This window comes from Branchiostoma belcheri, unplaced genomic scaffold (assembly GCF_001625305.1).
Source record: "Branchiostoma belcheri isolate BF01 breed outbred unplaced genomic scaffold, Haploidv18h27 scaffold144, whole genome shotgun sequence".
Lineage (NCBI taxonomy): Eukaryota > Metazoa > Chordata > Leptocardii > Amphioxiformes > Branchiostomatidae > Branchiostoma > Branchiostoma belcheri.
In genome coordinates this window covers 221,037-239,400 of record NW_017802869.1, presented here as the reverse complement: position 1 = coordinate 239,400, position 18,364 = coordinate 221,037, and the positions used below count along the sequence as shown (strand labels likewise).

At 46.3% G+C, this 18,364-nt stretch overlaps 1 protein-coding gene across 1 annotated transcript; it reads left to right on the top strand.

Annotated features, from left to right (window-relative positions):
• The first annotated feature begins 4,875 nt into the window (after nt 1-4,875).
• On the top strand, nt 4,876-18,152 carry LOC109464967. Its single transcript, XM_019762085.1, has 3 exons — nt 4,876-5,300; nt 17,507-17,671; nt 18,086-18,152. The coding sequence occupies exons 1-3, from the start codon at nt 4,876-4,878 to the stop codon at nt 18,150-18,152; spliced, it is 657 nt and encodes a 218-aa protein (XP_019617644.1).
• The last annotated feature ends 212 nt before the right edge of the window (nt 18,153-18,364 follow it).

Sequence of the window (18,364 nt, the reverse complement as noted above, 5' to 3'; positions counted from 1 at the left end):
ATGGTTACAGACTGGCAAATGTGATACTGTCTTACCCGTACCAAAAGATCTGCTTGGAGATTAGTTTAAAAGAGTTTTACTTGTGAGTAGCCTTCTGAGAATTTTTGTTGAGATGAGACTACTTTATTTATCTCATGGAACCATCGCCGTCTGCTTACTGAAGCATGATTCTTCTTTGATTTGAGAGAGTTCAGTGTTTCTTTGATTGGAAGGAGCTGTACTTGTGAGTTGCCTTCTGAGATTTTTTTGGAGATGGGGTGATTTTTTATTAGCACATAGCAGACGTCCATCATTGATAGTCCATATCCAGAATCGTGCAACCCAAACTCATTCAGATGTAGAACTAGATAGGCACGGTTGTTATCTCTGAGAACCACGCACCGCCGGATGCTCAGTCAGTCGTGATTACTCAGCGAATACGTAGTTTAAAAGAGTTTTACTTGTGAGTAGCTTTCTGAGAATTTTTGTTGAGATGAGACTATTTTAGTTATCTAATGGAACCATGCATAGGAGAAATGTACGTTCTTGAATGCGCGGAGACTATCCAAAACCGTGCCTGATCCTGACCCATCCACCATCCAAGCGCTAGTCATAGAACTAGACAGACATGATTCTGGATACGATAGAGACCAGAACCGTACCTGATCCTAACCCGAACCCGTTCAGGCATAGAACTAGATAGACACGGTTCTGCATGGATACGATAGAGACTATCCAGAACCGTGCCTGGTCCTAACCCTAACCCATCCTGACAGACTCTCACGTATGGGTACCAGAGTGTACAGGAGGAAGAGAGGGAGACGAAAATAAAAGCTAACATGGCGATGCGCTTTCCAGAAAGATATGGAAAATTAGAGGGGCGCTGAGAATCTGGCCAAAGAGTGGAGGAAGCTTGCTGCCCAATGTGCTTCGCACGTACGGGAGGAACTAAGTGTAAGTGTTCGTCTCACGTATGTGGCAGCTCATGTATTTGGCTCCACACCGGAAGCTACTCTCCCGGGCGGACGGATCGAAGCCCATCTATCTGCCTCCGTCATTACCGTCGTTACTACAGCAGCTCTTCTGTCTGCGCGGAGAGAAGCGGGGCGGCCGTGTGGGGCGACCTTCCTGGGAAATATCGCACGGACAGGTTCGGACTGCACGGGAGTACAGGTAAAGCAGTATTACAGTATTAGGTATTACAGGTGTATATGTGAGGAGGGCTGTATATGGGTGAGAGCTATATATGGTTTGTATACTTACGCCCGGTCCTCAGCTTAGCAGCTGAGCTGTCAGCTGTTACATGACAGGACACTGTCATGAGAGCTGTTTATTGGTGAGAGCTGTATCGGCTTGCTAGCCGCAATCGTAGACACAAACGGTAGTCACTAGAAAGCCTGTGGAGGAGGCCTGAAGCCTAGCACAACGATTTTTTTATATTAGATACTGTAGATCTGTTAAACCAGCCGTGTGGGGCGACCTTCCAGGTGAACAGACGACGGCGCTGCACGGACAAGACTTTATAGCGGCTCACGTTGTTTCTTTTCGTGTGAGTGTATTATAGCTGTTTATGGGAGAGAGAACTGTATATGGGGGGGGGTGTATGAGAGGCGGGGGCTGTATTTGAAGGGAGGGATCTGTATATAGAGGAGATCTAATGGAGGGATTGTATCGGTGTAGAGCTGTATTGGGGAAAGGGGAGCTCGAAAGTTGTACATGAGGACAGGGCTATATGACTTCTGCTTGCGCTAGTAAAAGCAAACGGGGGTCGCTAGAAAGTCTACGCAGGAGGATACCGTATATATGTGAAGCCTAGCACAACGGGTTTATATTAGATACTGTAGACCTGTTAAACCACCCGGCTGGCAAATAGAGACGTCTGCCGGTCGCCTTGGACGGTGATTAACTGGGCTACGTCGTAACGATTTCAGATAACGAGTCACTAATGCCGCAATAGTTACCGGGCCGAGATTGAACTAGAGCACGGGCCGGAGTACTCGCCTTCTTGGGGGTTTTCGATAGTCCTGTGTGCACACTTTCCGCAGTACGTCGGTGAAGGTTAGACATCCAGGTAATAAGATACGCAAAAAATAAACAGTTACTCAAGCAACTGGGTATAATTTATGAAAGAGTCAGATATTTCAGGTACCAACTTTCACTAATTTCAATAGGGACATTATCATTAGATAGCTTTAAATGTTAGATGTTCCAGGGTGAGGTGTAACAAGTCATTCGGTGTAATGTAGCCAGCTACCGCCGTGCCACGTGCCTGCGAAGCTGGTGTGTTATACCGGCAATACAGATCCAGATACACAGATACCGGTAGCATCCACTACCTTTCGTCAGCGACACTGGATGAAGGTAGTGCAGCTGTTTTGTGGCGTAATTTCGGCAGTCGTCAGAGACGTGACTCACGGCAGGTTTTGCGGATACAGAATCATCATCATGTAATATCCCTGCTAGAACGTCCCGAAGGACACCGGAGCGCGTGACGTGACGCGACGCGGACGTGCGGATCCCTAATGACCCGGCGGCGGGCTGACCTATTTCTGCGCGCGGGTGACGTCAAACGTGACGTCATGACGCAGGTTACGTGCCGAGAAGTTTCCCGCGCGCCGCCGCCGCCGCCACCTGTCGTCTGGGCGTTACGTACTTACCGTGCCCAGAACCGTGTCTATTTAGTTATAGCCTGAATGGGTTATGGTTAGGGTTAAGGTCAGGCACGGTTCTGGATAGTTTCTATCGTATCCAGAACTGTGTCTATCTAGTTGTATGGCTGAATGGGTTAGGGTTAGGATCAGGAACAGTTCTGGATAGTCTCTATTGTACCCAGAACCCTGCCTATCTAGTTCTATGTCTGGATGGGTTAGGGTTAGGATCAGGCACGGTTCTGGATAGTTTCTATCGTATCCTGAACCTTGCCTATCTAGTTGTATGGCTGTGTGGATTAGGGTTAGGATTGGGAACAGTTCTGGATAGTCTCTATCGTATCCTGAACCGTGCCAATGTAGTTCTATGCCTGAATGGGTTAGGGTTAGGATCAGGCACGGTTCTGGATAGTCTCTATCGTATCCTGAACCGTGCCAATGTAGTTCTGTGCCTGAATGGGTTAGGGTTAGTCTGGATAGTCTCTATTCCCTATAAGCCTCCTATCTAGGGGAACCTGTAAGTATCCTATTTAGTTCTATGTCTGAATGGGTTAGGGTTAGGGTCAGGCATGGTTCTGGACTGTCTCCATCGTATCTAATTATATATAAGAACGTAGATTTGCCTCAGACACGGTTCTGGATACGTGTGGGCTATCCAGAACCGTGCCAGAGCGTGGCTCTGAATAAAGCACGGTTTTGGATACAACATCGCCTCGGGTACTATGCGAGCAAAAAAAATCACACCCTCTCCTGGCCAGTCAGACCCTATTTTTGATAGGGTTGACAGTTGAATTCCATATCCAACCCCAATAGGAGGCTAGAAAATATGGTCTGCGTCATAAAATTCGGCAGAGAGGAGTCCAGACAGTATCTATAAGGCATTCCAATTTCAGACGAATAACGAATCGGGCAAATAAACTATAAAAAAGGCCGACCTGAAGTCTGTACACAGTCTGATGTGTCTGCAAAATAATCTGATTGCTGTCCGATAATTTCCCAGACGGGTTCATTTCAGTCATAACGCTCTGCTCTCTGCCCGTTTCTAGCTGGTATTATATTATAGGCTACACCGATTAATTCAATTGGTTCTAGGATTCACCCGCTTCATTTTTTTGTTGATTTAGGTTCTGAATCAACTCATTATCAAAATTACTTATATTTTGGTCCCAACAGTTCAAGAAAGCTCCTTGCCTTCCTAATTGTCACAATTTTTCCATCTATCAATGCGTTGGTTTGGTAAAAAGTTTAGAAATAGAATTCATTGTTTCAATCAGAATATGTTGACTTCACGGCTCCTATCATATCTTTTGAGGCTATCATAGGATGAATAAATCTGTTGTTTTTTTGCCCTGTCGCTTCATATTTTTTTCGGAAAAAAAATCCGAGAGCCAACAAATAAAATTGCTGTGGCCACAACTACGCAGTTTTACCCTGCACTGTGCGTGGGTGCGCTGTCTGCTGGGGCACTAATGAGATGCGCATTAATGCCTGATGACAGTATCGAACGGGTTTTCCTTGCACCGCATCCCACACACAGACAAGGGAACACGCTAGCTGCTCTGTAGCTGCTATTCAGTATTATCGAACCATTTTATCTAGCTTTGACCGTGGGTTTTTATACGCCTTGACTCCAGTATTACAAATGTATATAACATGGACGGAGACAGACGCTCCTGCCGTTGCTAGGAGAGTATACTGAATGAGATGCTAATGCCTGATGACAGTATCAAACTGGCTTTCCCTGCTCCACATCACACATTAGAGCAGACACAGAGAACGTTAGATCTGTATTAGCTGCTTTATAATTCAGTTTTGTCGAACCATTTTATCGTCAGCATTGACCGTGGGTTTCTATACGCCCTGACTGGGGGACAGACGCTCTCACAGTTGCTAGGTTATTAATGATATGCTAATGCCTGATGACAGTATCAAAATGGTTTCCCCTGCACCACAGAAATGCGACACACACAGGTAGACACACAGCGTGTAAGCAGCGCTACTAGCTGCTTTAGTATTCAGTATTATCGAACCGTTTTATCGTCAGCATTGATTTTGGTTGTTGTTACTGCAGGATGGTGCCAGCTATGGAGCCAGACTTCCTGACAGCTGGTGCTAGCTACAGGAGGCGGCAAGATCTTCGGTAAAAACCGGGGGAAGAACTGTACCAACAGGGATCTTCCGTAAGCGGGAACTGTACACCATCAGGGATCTTCCGTAAGCGGGAGCGGCACGAGCGGGGATATGCACGATGGAGGCCGCGGGGTGCGCCGAGCCGTGCAAGCGGATCGACCGGGACCTGCGCTTCTCGATCTGCATGATCGTGGTGGGGATGTCCCTGCTGACCGCCGGGTCGCTCATGGTCATCCTCGGCCACGTCCTCAGCGCGCAGCTGGACAGCGAGAACGCCAACTCGCTCGCCATCGCCGGGCCCGTTTCGCTGACCATCAGCGGCGGATTCGTGCTGCCGGGGCTGTGCCTGTACTTCGTGCGGAAGAGGAAGTCCGCGCGGAGGCTGAGGCGGATCCCGAGGAGCGGGACGGAGCTGGTGGACCTGGTGTTCTCGTCCTACCCGTCCCTGTCAGACATCAGCCCGTCACGCAACTACGCGCCGCCGCCGTCTTACCAGGAGGTCATGCAGATGGGCCTGAGCGTCTATCCACTCTCAAACAACAGGTAAGTCTCCCGTAACTTATATCTTACCCTAATCTTAACCATTAACTCTAGCCCCGCCGTGTTACCAGGTCATGCAGATGGGCCTGAGCGTCTACCCACTGTCAAACAACAGGTAAGTCCCACGTTATACCTACCCCTTATCACTAACCATGATTGTTTACCCCCTTTCCAGCAACAGGTAAGGCTGTTGTTCACGTAATTTATCACTAATCCATTACCACTATATTAACGGCTAACTCTATCCCCGCCGTCCTACCAGGAGGTCATGCAGATGGGCCTTAGCGTCTATCCACTGTCCAGCAACAGGTAAGACGTTATAAATCACTAACCACTATCCAGGAGTGTCTATCCATTGTCCAGCAACAGGTAAGGCTGCTGTCCACGGATTAAACTGTACTGTCCAGAACCGTGCTATGACTGATTGGGTAAGGGATAGGATTTGACACGGTTCTGGATAGTCGTAGATTTGCCCTAGGCACGGTTATGGATACGCGTGGACTATCCAGAACCGTGTCTGGTTCTGGATAATGTACTGCTCTGGATACAACATGACCTGTTCGATGCGATACCTCTACAGATATCCCTATAGCACAATTGCTGTATCTGCAAAAACACTACTGTCTGCAGTAGTCTACAGTCTGTTGGTCATTTACAATTTTGCTAGCTTGGTTTCCGAACCTATTATAGCTCCCGAGTCCTACATCCTCTCCTTACGATACAATAGCAATAGATATTGTATCGTAACAATTGTACAGCACCGCACGCAGCATATTTGTTGCACGGCGGTTATAACATAACAGGTACAGTCGCTATGCCAGCGCCGTCCTGGGTTGACAAGTGACATCCCCAGAACCGTGCTGGAAAAGCGGAGACTCACGGTCTAGTCTCTGAACAGGAAAAACGCGAAAATAACACGTCGATCTTCCTTCTGTGTGCAGACGAAGCGCCTGGGGGCAAAAAAAGCAGATATGATTTTGGAAACGGTCAGACGTTTCAGGTAGCATCCACTACCTTTCGTCAGTGACACTGGAGAGTTGTCAGAAAAGCAGGTTTATATTAAATACGAACTATTGAATGGTATGCAAATAAGCAAAGACACATTGTTTTCTTGAGTAACTGTTTTTTTGTTGTTGCGTATCTTACTACCTGGATGTCTAAACTTCACCGATGCCCGGGGGCGGCTTCTTGGATAACGGACAGCTTCTGTGAACACATCAAACCCACCCGGCGTGTAGCGGCATCTATCATGCCGTATCCCCGCATTAACGAGACGGTGGTTCTGCCTATCGTGGCGGGACAGGTGGCGCAGTCATTATCATTACTCAGCAAATTTCAGCTGACGCGGTTATTCGTGTTAACGCTTATTGTCGGTAAACGCTTGTTTTGTGGGGAGCTGACAAGCTGGAAATTATCCTCGAGTTGTCACGCAGCCTCTCAAGTTTCTTTGTCTTTCTCTCTCTCTCTGTGCCTGTGTGTGTGTGAGTGTCTGTGTGAGAGAGAGAGAGAGAGTGTGTGTGTGTGAGTGTCTGTGTGAGAGAGAGAGTGTGTGTCTGTGTGTGTGTGTGTGTGTGTGTGTGTGTGTGTGTGTGTGTGTGTGTGTGTGTGTGTGTGTGTGTGTGTGTGTGTGTGTGTGTGTGAGCCAGTATCAAATACCTTAATTAACTGCGTATCTAAAAATAACCGTAGGCCGCATCATATCCAGTGTACGTTAAGAAATGGCGACAAGAAATAAATCCACCAAACGCCCACATAAAAAGGTGCCCATGCAACAGTCAGGGATGACTACCTTCCCAGACTCTATTCAATTCGTACAAAAGCAGGGATTGACTAACGCACCCCTGAATTGTGCTTCGATTTATACAAACAGTTGATTAAAAATCAAGACAAGTGAACAAAACACACTATATACAATCAACATTCAAACTAAAACAGGGCAGCCGTGGGCCCTATTCTATTTTCTATTCTCTCTTATACGTCGATGAAGTTTAGACATCTGACTAATGCGATACTTATAATGAAATTGTTACTCATTACAACACCAACTGGATAGATTTTTAAACCGACAGTCTGTCGAGTTGCTTGAGTAACAGTTGTGTGTTCCCCTTTATATACTCTGTGCCTTTCGGTGTGAAGCCTGAGGTTGAAAAGAATGTAACAGAATACTAACAAATTCAGCCGGCCATCCCCCGGGTATTGTTCACCTTGCCGTGAGGGCGAACTCACATGTCACATGGCGACGTGAAACTACGCCGGGAAGAAACGTTACGAAGGTGACCCTTGGGTTGGGAATTAGGCCACGGCAAGTCATGTTTATGGATGGCATCATTAATTTTCGCCTGATTTTGGACATAAAACAAGAAATTTTGTTACCCTCTGACAGTGATCAACAAGCCGAAAATGGGCAAAGATGTCTGTTGCCATGCCGGAACGTGAAAGGCAGATGAATATGAAGAGAGGAGACAAGAAAAGGCTTTGATTTATTCTCTTGTCTTTTACTAGTACTAGTCAGTCTGTACATTTACTACTAGTACTACCAAATTAATGCAATGCATTTCATTCCTTTATATGTGATGGTAGTTGTAGCACAATATATGTATCAGTTCTTGTTTAACAAGGTTTATGATGTCAAAATTTGAAAATGTAGGAATCTTTTTTTGGAGGGCCCGCCTTGTTTTTTTTAGCCCTCTCGCATTAGATTTGGAGTCTACGGACGATGTCATCTATAAAATTTACTTGCAATGGCCTTAGCATGGTTCCCGCAGTAGGAGGTGGCGTTACGCTTCAATTAGCCAAGTACTCCGTGTTCCCGTTTGTTCCAATTATTGGCGCGTATGCATCCAATTATCCAGCCTGCGCTACGGGGGGCAGCATAGCACGATCAATAGTTCTACTGTGGTCAGGTTTAGACATATTCATCTTGAAAACTGGAACATTAGGCAAGTTTCTATTTCACCCACGAAAAGCCGCCACAATTAAAAGTTGTAACTTATGGATTGTCAGTATTCCCGTACACCAGTAATGTAGTTCAACTAACTTTTCTTTCCTTTGGGACTTTCATAGAATTTGTCTTCACTTATTTACGTATCAATCAATAGTTTGTGCTTATAAACTTGCATTTCTCCTCTGGTCTCTCAGTCACTGACGAAAGGCATTGGGTGCTACCTGAAACGTCTGACCGTTTCCAAAATCATATCCAGTTGCTTGAGTAACGGGTTGCTTTGGCGTAGTTTAATGTCCTATAGAAACATGAAATACCGGCTGATATTTCTTATCGCAGGAATTGTAAGGCGAAGTTGGCAGCGTAATATCTTGCATCTTCTCCTTCAGTTTTGTCTCTTATCTTGTCCAAGTGTAACCTCCTATCGTATCGTATGGGTTATCACGCATGGTTCTGGATAGTCTCCGCGTATCCAAGAACGGGGGTTTGTCTAATGCATGGTTCTGGATACGTGCCTGAGCATGCTTCTGGATATAGCACGGTTCTGGATAAAGTACGGTTCTGGATAAAGTACGGTTCTGGATAAAGTACGGTTCTGTATAAAGCACGGTTCTGGATAAACCACGGTTCTGGATAAAGTACGGTTCTGGATAAAGTACGGTTCTGGATAAAGTACGGTTCTTGGTAAAGTACGGTTCTGGATAAACCACGGTTCTGGATGAAGCATGGTTCTGGATATAACACGGTTCTGGATAAAGTACGGTTCTGGATAAAGTACGGTTCTGGATAAAGCACGGTTCTGTATAAAGCACGGTTCTGGATAAACCACGGTTCTTGATAAAGTACGGTTCTTGGTAAAGTACGGTTCTGGATAAACCACGGTTCTGGATGAAGCATGGTTCTGGATATAACACGGTTCTGGATAAAGTACGGTTATGGATTAAGTATGGTTTTGGATGTAGCACGGTTCTGGAAAAAGCACGGTTCTGGATTAAGTATGGTTCTGGATGTAGCACGGTTCTAGATAAATCACAGTTCTAGATGCAACACGTCCCTTCACTCCGAATGCGCGGTGACGAATGAGTCGCCATGTTCCACCCGCCCGCGGCCAGTCCCGCATTGCCGTCTGTAACTGTCACAGGTGAAAACGCACGCTGCCTCAACCTCCGCACTGCGCATGTCTGGCCTGCCTAACTATCGGGTATTCCTCTGGCAGAAAAGACAGATCATCAGGGGAGTTCTCTCCCAAATCCATCGCCACTTGGAAGCCGTCCAATAGAAGAGTGCCTGCATGCCCCTTTTCCGTAGAGCGTAATCGGCCGTTTTAATTTTACGTGGAGAGTAGACAGACCCCTCTAATTCTACGTATAGCGTAATTGGTGCTTTTGCGTAGAGCGTAATTCGTCGTTTTAATTCTAGGTAATGCGTTGTAGCCACTTGGAATTTATCTTAAAGTGTAATCGAGAGGTTTCCTGAAATCAGAGAAATACGTAGCCAGTTCTCAAGAGTTAGCGTATTGCTTTGTATTGCATGCAGGCCCTCATAGAAATCCATCGCCACTTGGAAGCCGTCCAATCTCCCGCTGCAAACGTGCGGCCTCTGGCTCCGGGCTTCTGGGATAGCGTTAGTGGCAGACGGTGGGATACAAATGTAGTCTGCGTGACAGGACAAACTCCCGTATTTACGGCTAGCACATTCCTGCGTGTTCAGAGCGTTTAGTTTCTGACGTCGTCGCCTAGGTCGGGGGAGTGAAAATAAGGAATAAACTATGAAATCTAAGTGTTTTAGCAGATATATAAAATGAGACTCTATGGAAGTTTGGGTTTTGCTAGCTCGTCATAACTCTTCTCAGGATTTCTACATTGAGTTGTCTCTCAGAACTGATGATTTATGTGGTTGACTGAAAACGTGGCGTGGATAATTATACAGCTGTTTTCTGAGAGTTCAACGTTCTTCTAAACATTATGAATGTTTTAAATGACTCCTCTGTGTACATTAGCTATAATTCAGACTTTTGGCTGTCTGCCACAGGCTAGTCGAGTTCTTTTGACTTAACTTGGAAATATTTCAAAGACACTTCTGTTGAAATTTATGAATGTTTTAAATGACTGTACTGCTGTGTAATTTAGCTGTTATTCAGACTTTTGATTGTCTGCCACATGCTAATAAAGTTCTTGATAATTGAAATTTTTCCAACAAATACTAGATAAAATGTAGGAGAGACGGAATGACTATGGCAGTTGTAGGTCATATGTTCGGTCACGGTGTTATCCTGTTCAATTATTAAAATTACGAAGGACGTGTTATGTACCATTACTTATTCATGGTGAGCGGGGAGGCACGGCGGACATCGCGTGCGTGTGGTCCTAGCCTCTACCAGGCTTCGGGAGACGGCCATCGCGTGCGTGTAGGCCTAGCCTCTACCGGGCTTCGGGAGGCGGACATCGCGTGCGTGCGCACCTAGCCTCTACCAGGCTTCGGGAGGCGGTCATCGCGTGCGTGCGCACCTAGCCTCTATCAGGCTCGGGAGGCGGCCATCGCGTGCGTGTGGTCCTAGTCTCTACCAGGCTTCGGGCTGCGGTCATCGCGTGCGTGCGCACCTAGCCTCTACCAGGCTTCGGGAGGCGGCTAGAAAGATTAACCTCTACCAGGATTCGGGAGGCGGCCAGCGGGTGCGTGTGCATCTAACCTCTACCAGGCTTCGGGAGGCGGACATCGCGTGCGTGTGCACCTAGCCTCTACCAGGCTTTGGGAGGCGGACATCGCGTGCGTGTGCACCTAGCCTCTACCAGGCTTCTGGAGGCGGCTGGAAATACTAGCCTCTACCAGGCTTCTGGAGGCGGCTGGAAAAGTAGCCTCTAGCAGGCTTCGGGAGGCGGATGGAAAAACTAGCCTCTATCAGGCTTCGGGAGGCGGCTGCATCTAGCCTCTGCCAGGCTTCGGAAGGCGGCTGGAAACACTAGCCTTTACCAGGGTTTGGGAGGCGGCTGAAAAGAGTAGACTCTACCAGGCTTCGGGAGGTGGCTGGAAAGAATAGCCTCTACCAGGCTTCAGAAGGCGGCTGGAATCTAGCCTCTACCGGGCTTTGAGAGGCGGCTGGAGACAGTAGAAATTGGCAAAATGCAGGAATAGAGAGATGATATGCCAGGAGAGTTGGCCCACGCTAAGAGAACAGTTTACCACTTTCTAAGCCTCTGCCAGGCTTCAGGAGGAGGCTGGAAAGGTAGAAAAATGATATACATGTATAAAGAACTAGATAGCCACAGTTCTGGATACTCTAATCAGTGTGTGTGTCGCCGTGCCCAGAGTAGAGCACTACCCCCGGCCGTTGTTCCATCCTAAGCCCTCAGTTTCCCGCGCTGCAGCTCTAATGAGTTTTATCGGATTTCCACTGCCGGGAGCTCAGACTGTGGCAGTTCTCACGGCGGGAAATTTATGGCCAAGATCAGCAGAGGTCACCTCGGAAATGTAGCGCCTTGTAGCAAGAACATTTTACGTGTAGCGACTGTAAGTTGTGGGAATGTAGCGCCTTGTAGGTGCCGTAATCACAGAGGATCCAAGTGTCTGCAGGGCGCTAGTTCTGCTCAAAAACAACCTCTGCGTTCTTCCCGGGCAGCACTGAAAACACAATCTGTCAGTTCTTAAAAAGAAGATTCATAGAGAAGTATAATACATATAAAACGCACCATTCCTTTCTTGTTGCCTTATTGAAGAATCTTTACGATATTGAGAAAATCAGTTATCATTTCTGTTCAGAAACAACCTGTGAGTTCTTCCCAGGTTGCACTGAAAACACATTTATCAGTTCATAAGAAGAAGATTCATTGAGTAGACTTACACAAATGGAATACGTATAAAACGAATCATTCCTTCCTTTCGTAGGTTTATTGAAGGATCTTTACGATTATAAATATTGAGAATATAACAGTTCCTATTCCTGAAGATATATGAATTTACTGCGACTGTAGCGAAACGCATTTAGTATAATTGTCACTGCAAAGCTGATGATAGATCTGCCATTATAACAACACACATACACCGCTGGGCGACAGAAATTGTCAACATATTATATGATTAACACACACTTAGAGCTATGAAGCAAAATAACGGGTGTAGGTTTATTACTTTATGTAAATCTCACTGGTTCCTAATGTGCGTGTGCGGTACCGTAAATTGAGTTAATTGTAAGTTTTAACACACGAAAATTAAATTAACACGATGGAAATGCTGTAATATGTGACAGGAATTAGTTTTGTGCATTAGATAGAGCTTAATATAATAGATATATGTACCAAAAGGACCCGACAATATTTAGTTTGGTTTTTTTTTTTTTGGTTTCAAAGAGGAAAACATACTGTTTTTGATCTGTTTCTTCTCCTTTGGTTCCAAACAAATAAGGTTAATGACCTGGACCAGACGGCTGTCACTATGGTAACCGGTACTGTAGCAGACAGCCTGTGGTGTTGGGTTACATTATGTAGCAAGTGGCAGGACAGAGTTGGAGGGGCTGGTCACCGGATATATATGAAATCCATGTGTTTGAGTAAGAATCAACAGAGCAGTAGTTTTTAGGCTAGACCAACTGAAAATAAAATATTATGTACTTGCTTTGCAAATGTTATCTTCCTAGTGGATATCTGTATACTTGGCACAAAGCGACGTCGTCAGAAGAGGGAATATTAGTATCGATCGCGGCCCGTCTGTTTGCCTGATGTACGACTCTATCGGAACAATGTGAGCTGCTCGCTTGTGCAGTGTACTGCTAGGGTCATGCCGAGGACACTTAAACTGTCTACTGGGTTTACACAACTTTTTTGATGGTTTTGTACTGTATTGTACTGCTTGGGAGGGCATTATAGCTCTCTAGCGAATTTGTGTTATTATCGTTTAAATTATGTAATTTTTAAATCACTAGTATTGTTTAACGTATAATTTTATGAACTGTAAAAACAACTCAATTCAGAGTCTCTTCTGCTAGTTGTTTGAATAAAGATTGATTGATTGCACTTGCAAAGGTGTTTATACACCTGTTTGCCCCCCCCCCCCAAATTCATTTGTTTTTCATTAGATAAATTCAAATAAGTAGATAGATAAATAACAGTTTTAGAGGAAATATTTTTACTTAATCTGCACAAATCTGCTACCAAGCGTTGTCCATTTATATTCTTCTTGCAGTTTCTTATTTCATGTTTTATTAGCGTTGGCAATTTTATTCTGATTAACAAAAAATGCAAGTGGCTTTCTAGAATAAGTGTGTAACTTGAGTGTAACGCCATATTGTCCTTACTGTTTGTCTAATGTTGATATAAAAAAAGTATGTTCTTCGGTGACAAGTAACAAAACGCCTAGTGCAACAGAAATTCTGAAATACAAGTATACAATAGGAAAAACTATTGCCCTCACCCATTCCTGTGGTTATCAATCCGTTACCTGAATCGCCCTTGGACCAAGAAGGTTCAATAGGCTATTCTTGTATCCATAACTGATGAAACACAGGACCTTTGGTGTGTGCGTTATCTAATATTGATATATCTATATACTATATTTGGACGCTAATACATCTAACCATGCCTGTGGAGTCGTGACCGCCCGTAATTGGTGATTTTGCCTACATTAAAACATTTATGTGAAACGGATATCGGATATGATTTTACACGCCGGTCATTTATAGGAACGTTAATGCACGGGTTGAGAGGGGTATGTGGACATTTATACCATAATAGTCTTCCAAATAACCTTCTGACGTCATGGTGTCCATTTCAGTCCAGACCTAACCAGTTCTAGTGCTGGAAGCCGGCTTTACGGGGAATGTGTGTTTTATGTGTTAGGCCACATCTCCTTAATTTTATGGATGACGTCCGCGCGCGCATTGATTTTCGCCTGTTCTCCAAAAAAGAAAATATCACGTCTACCGAGGTTCTGGCCTGGCTCTAGGCCTGGGTAGTACATGGTAGTTAGCGACAATACGGAGCCGGTGGTAACTCTGGAGGACGGCACCCAGGCTACTGAAGCTTCACGACTCAAGAACACAGTACATACGTGCAGTGCCGATTTATAAATTCCGCAAAAAGCCAGCATGTGCCGGCTTGTCATATACGTCGCTATGTACTGCCACAAGTTCACATGCAATACCAGCTTGGTATTCCTTTGTAGCGTGGCCGGACTTTTTTTTATGTCGCCCGCGCGCACTAGTTTGGGGGTCTGTAACGGCCTTCAAAAACCCATTGTAATTATATTGTATTTGTACTGCTGTATGGCTATTATGTGCTATGTACTGTGTTGTTATCATTATCATTGTATTGTTTCTGCATTTTTATTGTACCCAGATCTACCTGAAAAACAGGTCAAATGACCTGAGTGTATCTTCTGGTTAAATAAATAAACTGAAACTGAAACTGGTCTTCAGAGGATGTCATCCATAACATTAAGTCGGTGTGGCCTTAAAGCGGGAAATGTGTGTTTTATGTGTTAGAGCGCCGTCAGCAAGGAGCAGCGCTAATGAGAACCCATTACACCTGTCCCGGGAACTCAGAACTGCCGGGAGTCTCAGTCAGTAATGGGGGCTGGCGGGGATGTATTTGGCGGAAGGATGCTGCGCCCAGAACCGTGCTTTGTACGGCACTATGCTCAGGCACAGTTCTGGATAGTCCAGAACCGTATCTAGAGCAAATCTACGTTTTTGGATACGCGGAGTCTGTCCAGAACCGTGGTTTATACGGTTTCTGGATAGTCCACCTGAATCCAGAATCGTGCCCGGGGCAAATCTACGTTCATGGATACGCGGAGACTATCCAGAACATTTCGACCGACATGTGACACTGCAAAATATGCATACTACGCCGAACCATCCCTGAGTGGAACAGCCTTTCGGCATACATAGTGGACAGCCCCTCACTGGACTCCTTCATGAGCAGGCTGTCATCCAGACCGTAGTCCAGACGCTGCGCCTCTCCCCATCTGCGTGATGTCCCGACCAGGGAATTTGCAGATTACTGAACTTGACTTGACTATGCCTGATCCTAACCCTGGAACTACATAGGCACGGTTCTGGATAATCCTCGCGTATCTACAGGTAAATCTACCGTCTTGGACTCACGGATACTATCCAGAACCGTGCCTGCCCCTGCCCTAAACATGCACGATTCTGTGTACGATAGGGCAGGTAGAGGTGGCGTGTTCATTAACAGAAAACGTGTCTCATCAGCCGGAGATACCCAGCCAGCCTCCCCATCACCATTATATATCTATTACTGCGCCCGGCGTGCCAACAGTTTTGCACTCGAGCCAAAATCGTTAAAATGGGTTGATTCTATCGACTTCTCTCTCCCTGAACGCGCTGGAACTTAAATCGCGTGTCAGAGAGTCATCTGTCACTGCGTACTTGCTGTCCGTACATCTAGTTCAGTGTTTTACCGAAGCAATTTTGAAGGCAGATAAGATAGTGAAAATAACGTTCATACGAATGGAGCACCCTTATTTTGGTCAGAAAGCAAAGCAAATACATAATCTTTACCTTCACACGGCCTAGTCTAACAAACTATTGCTTCGTTTATTCTTACTCAAACACATTCATAGGTATGGGGACCAGCCCCTCCAACTCTGTCCTGCCACTTGCTACATAATGTTGTCCAACATCAAAGGGTGCCTGCTACATCACCAGTTACCATGGTGACAGCCATCTGGTCCAGGTCGTTGACCTTATATATTATTTGAATAATTATGATATAGATATGTTAGGTTTTATTCGACAGTAGGTCTTATTCAACACACTTATTTTATTGTTGTTACTCTAGTAGTCTGCCATACATTGTACCATGTGCAATTGTCGTGCAATAAAGTTCTTATATTTGTTTGGAACGCAAGAAGAAGTGACAGAGCAAAAATAATATGTTTCCCTAATCGAAGGGAAACATGAAAACTTAAGTGCGAGGGCAAAACTTTCTAAGCAGCAGCGCGCGCGAGGGAGTTTTTGAGCCACCGTCCTTGCAGGCCATATACGTTATCATTTGGTACGACTGCGAGATTGCCTGCGGTGTGTGCAGCTGGCAGGGGTCCCAGTTTGAGAACTGATTTGCAGCTTTGACCCAAGTATGCAAACGGAGAAAAACGCCAGAAAAGATATTATTTTTCTATTCTAAGCATTAGCACGCGAAGGCCGTTCTTGTGAGCCATCAGTCTGACTGTAAAATTGTGGTATGTACAGCAGGTACTAAGACTCCCAGCTTGAGAACATGGTTTGCGTTGACCCTGGCAAACACATGGAGAAAAACGCCGGCAGAGATAAGTTTTTCTATTCTAAGCATCAGCGCGCAAAGGAAGATTTGGGCCGCCGTTCTTGCGTTATCAGTCTGACTGCAAGATTGTGGTGTGTGTTGCTTTTGAATTGAAGCTAAGAGAACTGTTGATAAAAGCCAGTGGGAGAACTTTTATTTTCTATTCTAAGCAGTAACTCGCGCGAAGGAGGATTTGGGCCGCCGTTCTTGCGGCAATAGTAGCCGTTATCAGCCGGCACCATCTGTAAAGCATTGATCCTCTCCGGGCGGGCAGACGGACGGGTTGGCACGGATGTACTGTAGCGTTGAACGTGGGGCCGAGTTAACGGACTGTGAATGTTAATCTGCCGTGATTAATGGGACGTCAGCCCGGCTGAATGGTCCGGACTGGCTGCTGACAGTCACGAGGTGCTGGGCTATCTGGGAACCACAGGGGGCCGCAGACAGGTAGCCTCCACATAGCGTTTACAATAGTTACTGGTAACGGCGGTCACCGTTAGTCAGTAATTACTGGGCTGGGAACCGCCGTTGAGGGGCCGCAGATAGGTAGCCTCCACATAGCGTTTACAGCAGTTACTGGATAACGGTGTTCACAGTTAGTCAATAATTACTGGGCTGGGAACCGCGGGGGCCTCACACAGGCACTTCACAACGGGCACAACTTCAAGTTTCCAACAATGTTTGAAATGGAATTAGCAGTATTAGTCAAGTAGAGTGGATTCACTCCTCATGCTAACCCACACTTTTTCATTCCTCAATTCATCAAGCTGACCGACACCTGTCATATTTCGGTTAGCTTGAGGAATGAATCCACTCTACTTTTAACTGGCCAGGGGAGTATGGAGATCGTAGAGTTCATTTGCGCACGGTCGCGCAGTTGTAGGTGGAATGAAACCCTACTCCCCTGAGCAATTAGACTATATTTTTTCAAGCCACACTCCTCTGCCCTTTGATTGCGTTTGATTATGTTTTTTTCTCCTATTGTCCCTCTGCAGGGTGCCTAGCATCTCCGTACTGGACTGCACCGCCCTGGACATCCGATCGGACCTACCGGACAGCCATGCTGCAGGGCACAGGTCGCCGCATGAAGGCGCTGCGGACAGCCATGCTGCAGGGCACAGATCGCCGCACGAGGGCGCTGCTGACGGCCATGCTGCAGGGCACATATCGCCGTCTGGAGGCGCTGTTGACAGCCGTGCTGCAGGGCACAGATCGCAGCATGAGGGCGCTGCTGACAGCCGTGCTGCAGGGCACAGATCGTCGCATGATGGCGCTGCAGCACAGACAGCTGAATCGCTTCCTACTCGCCGAGAAACATCGCTGTCGGTTGTCTCCTCCCCAGGTAGATTCCAGGAAACGCCATTGTCCGCTGGCCAATCCCCTGGTAGATTCCAGGAAACGTCTCTATCCGCTGGCCAATCAGCAAGCAGATTCCAAGAAACCTCCTTGTCCCCAGGCGGATTCCAAGAAACGTCCCTGTCGTCTGGCCCCTCCCCGGGTAGATTCCAGGAAACGTCCCTGTCCATTGGCCCCTCCCCAGGCAGATTCCAAGAAACCTCCTTGTCCCCAGGCAGATTCCAGGAAACGTCCCTAACGGAACAAGAACCGCCGCCGAAATACGAGGACGTGATCCTGACGTAGACTGCTGTCTGACTGACACAAAGTTTGAGCTGTAATTTCCAAGGAACTCACACACACACAAAAAAAATGTGACTTAACCAAATTTTCGACCTACCAACTCCAGACTTTGCCAAGAGGTGATGAGCAATCCACCGCGTCTGTAATGCCGATAGAACAGGTGACTCAGTGAGTAGTGGATCATAACAAGGAGGTTTGAACCTTCTGGATAATAA

What these genes read in the sequence shown, in the direction of transcription:
- LOC109464967 (XM_019762085.1), top strand. Translation starts at nt 4,876, where the DNA reads ATGGAGGCCGCGGGGTGCGCCGAGCCGTGCAAGCGGATCGACCGGGAC. An exon ending in TATCCACTCTCAAACAACAG is followed by an intron (nt 5,301 to 17,506) that starts GTAAGTCTCCCG and finishes GTCCCTCTGCAG; the next exon opens with GGTGCCTAGCATCTCCGTAC. An exon ending in GCTGACGGCCATGCTGCAGG is followed by an intron (nt 17,672 to 18,085) that starts GCACATATCGCC and finishes GTCCCCAGGCAG; the next exon opens with ATTCCAGGAAACGTCCCTAA.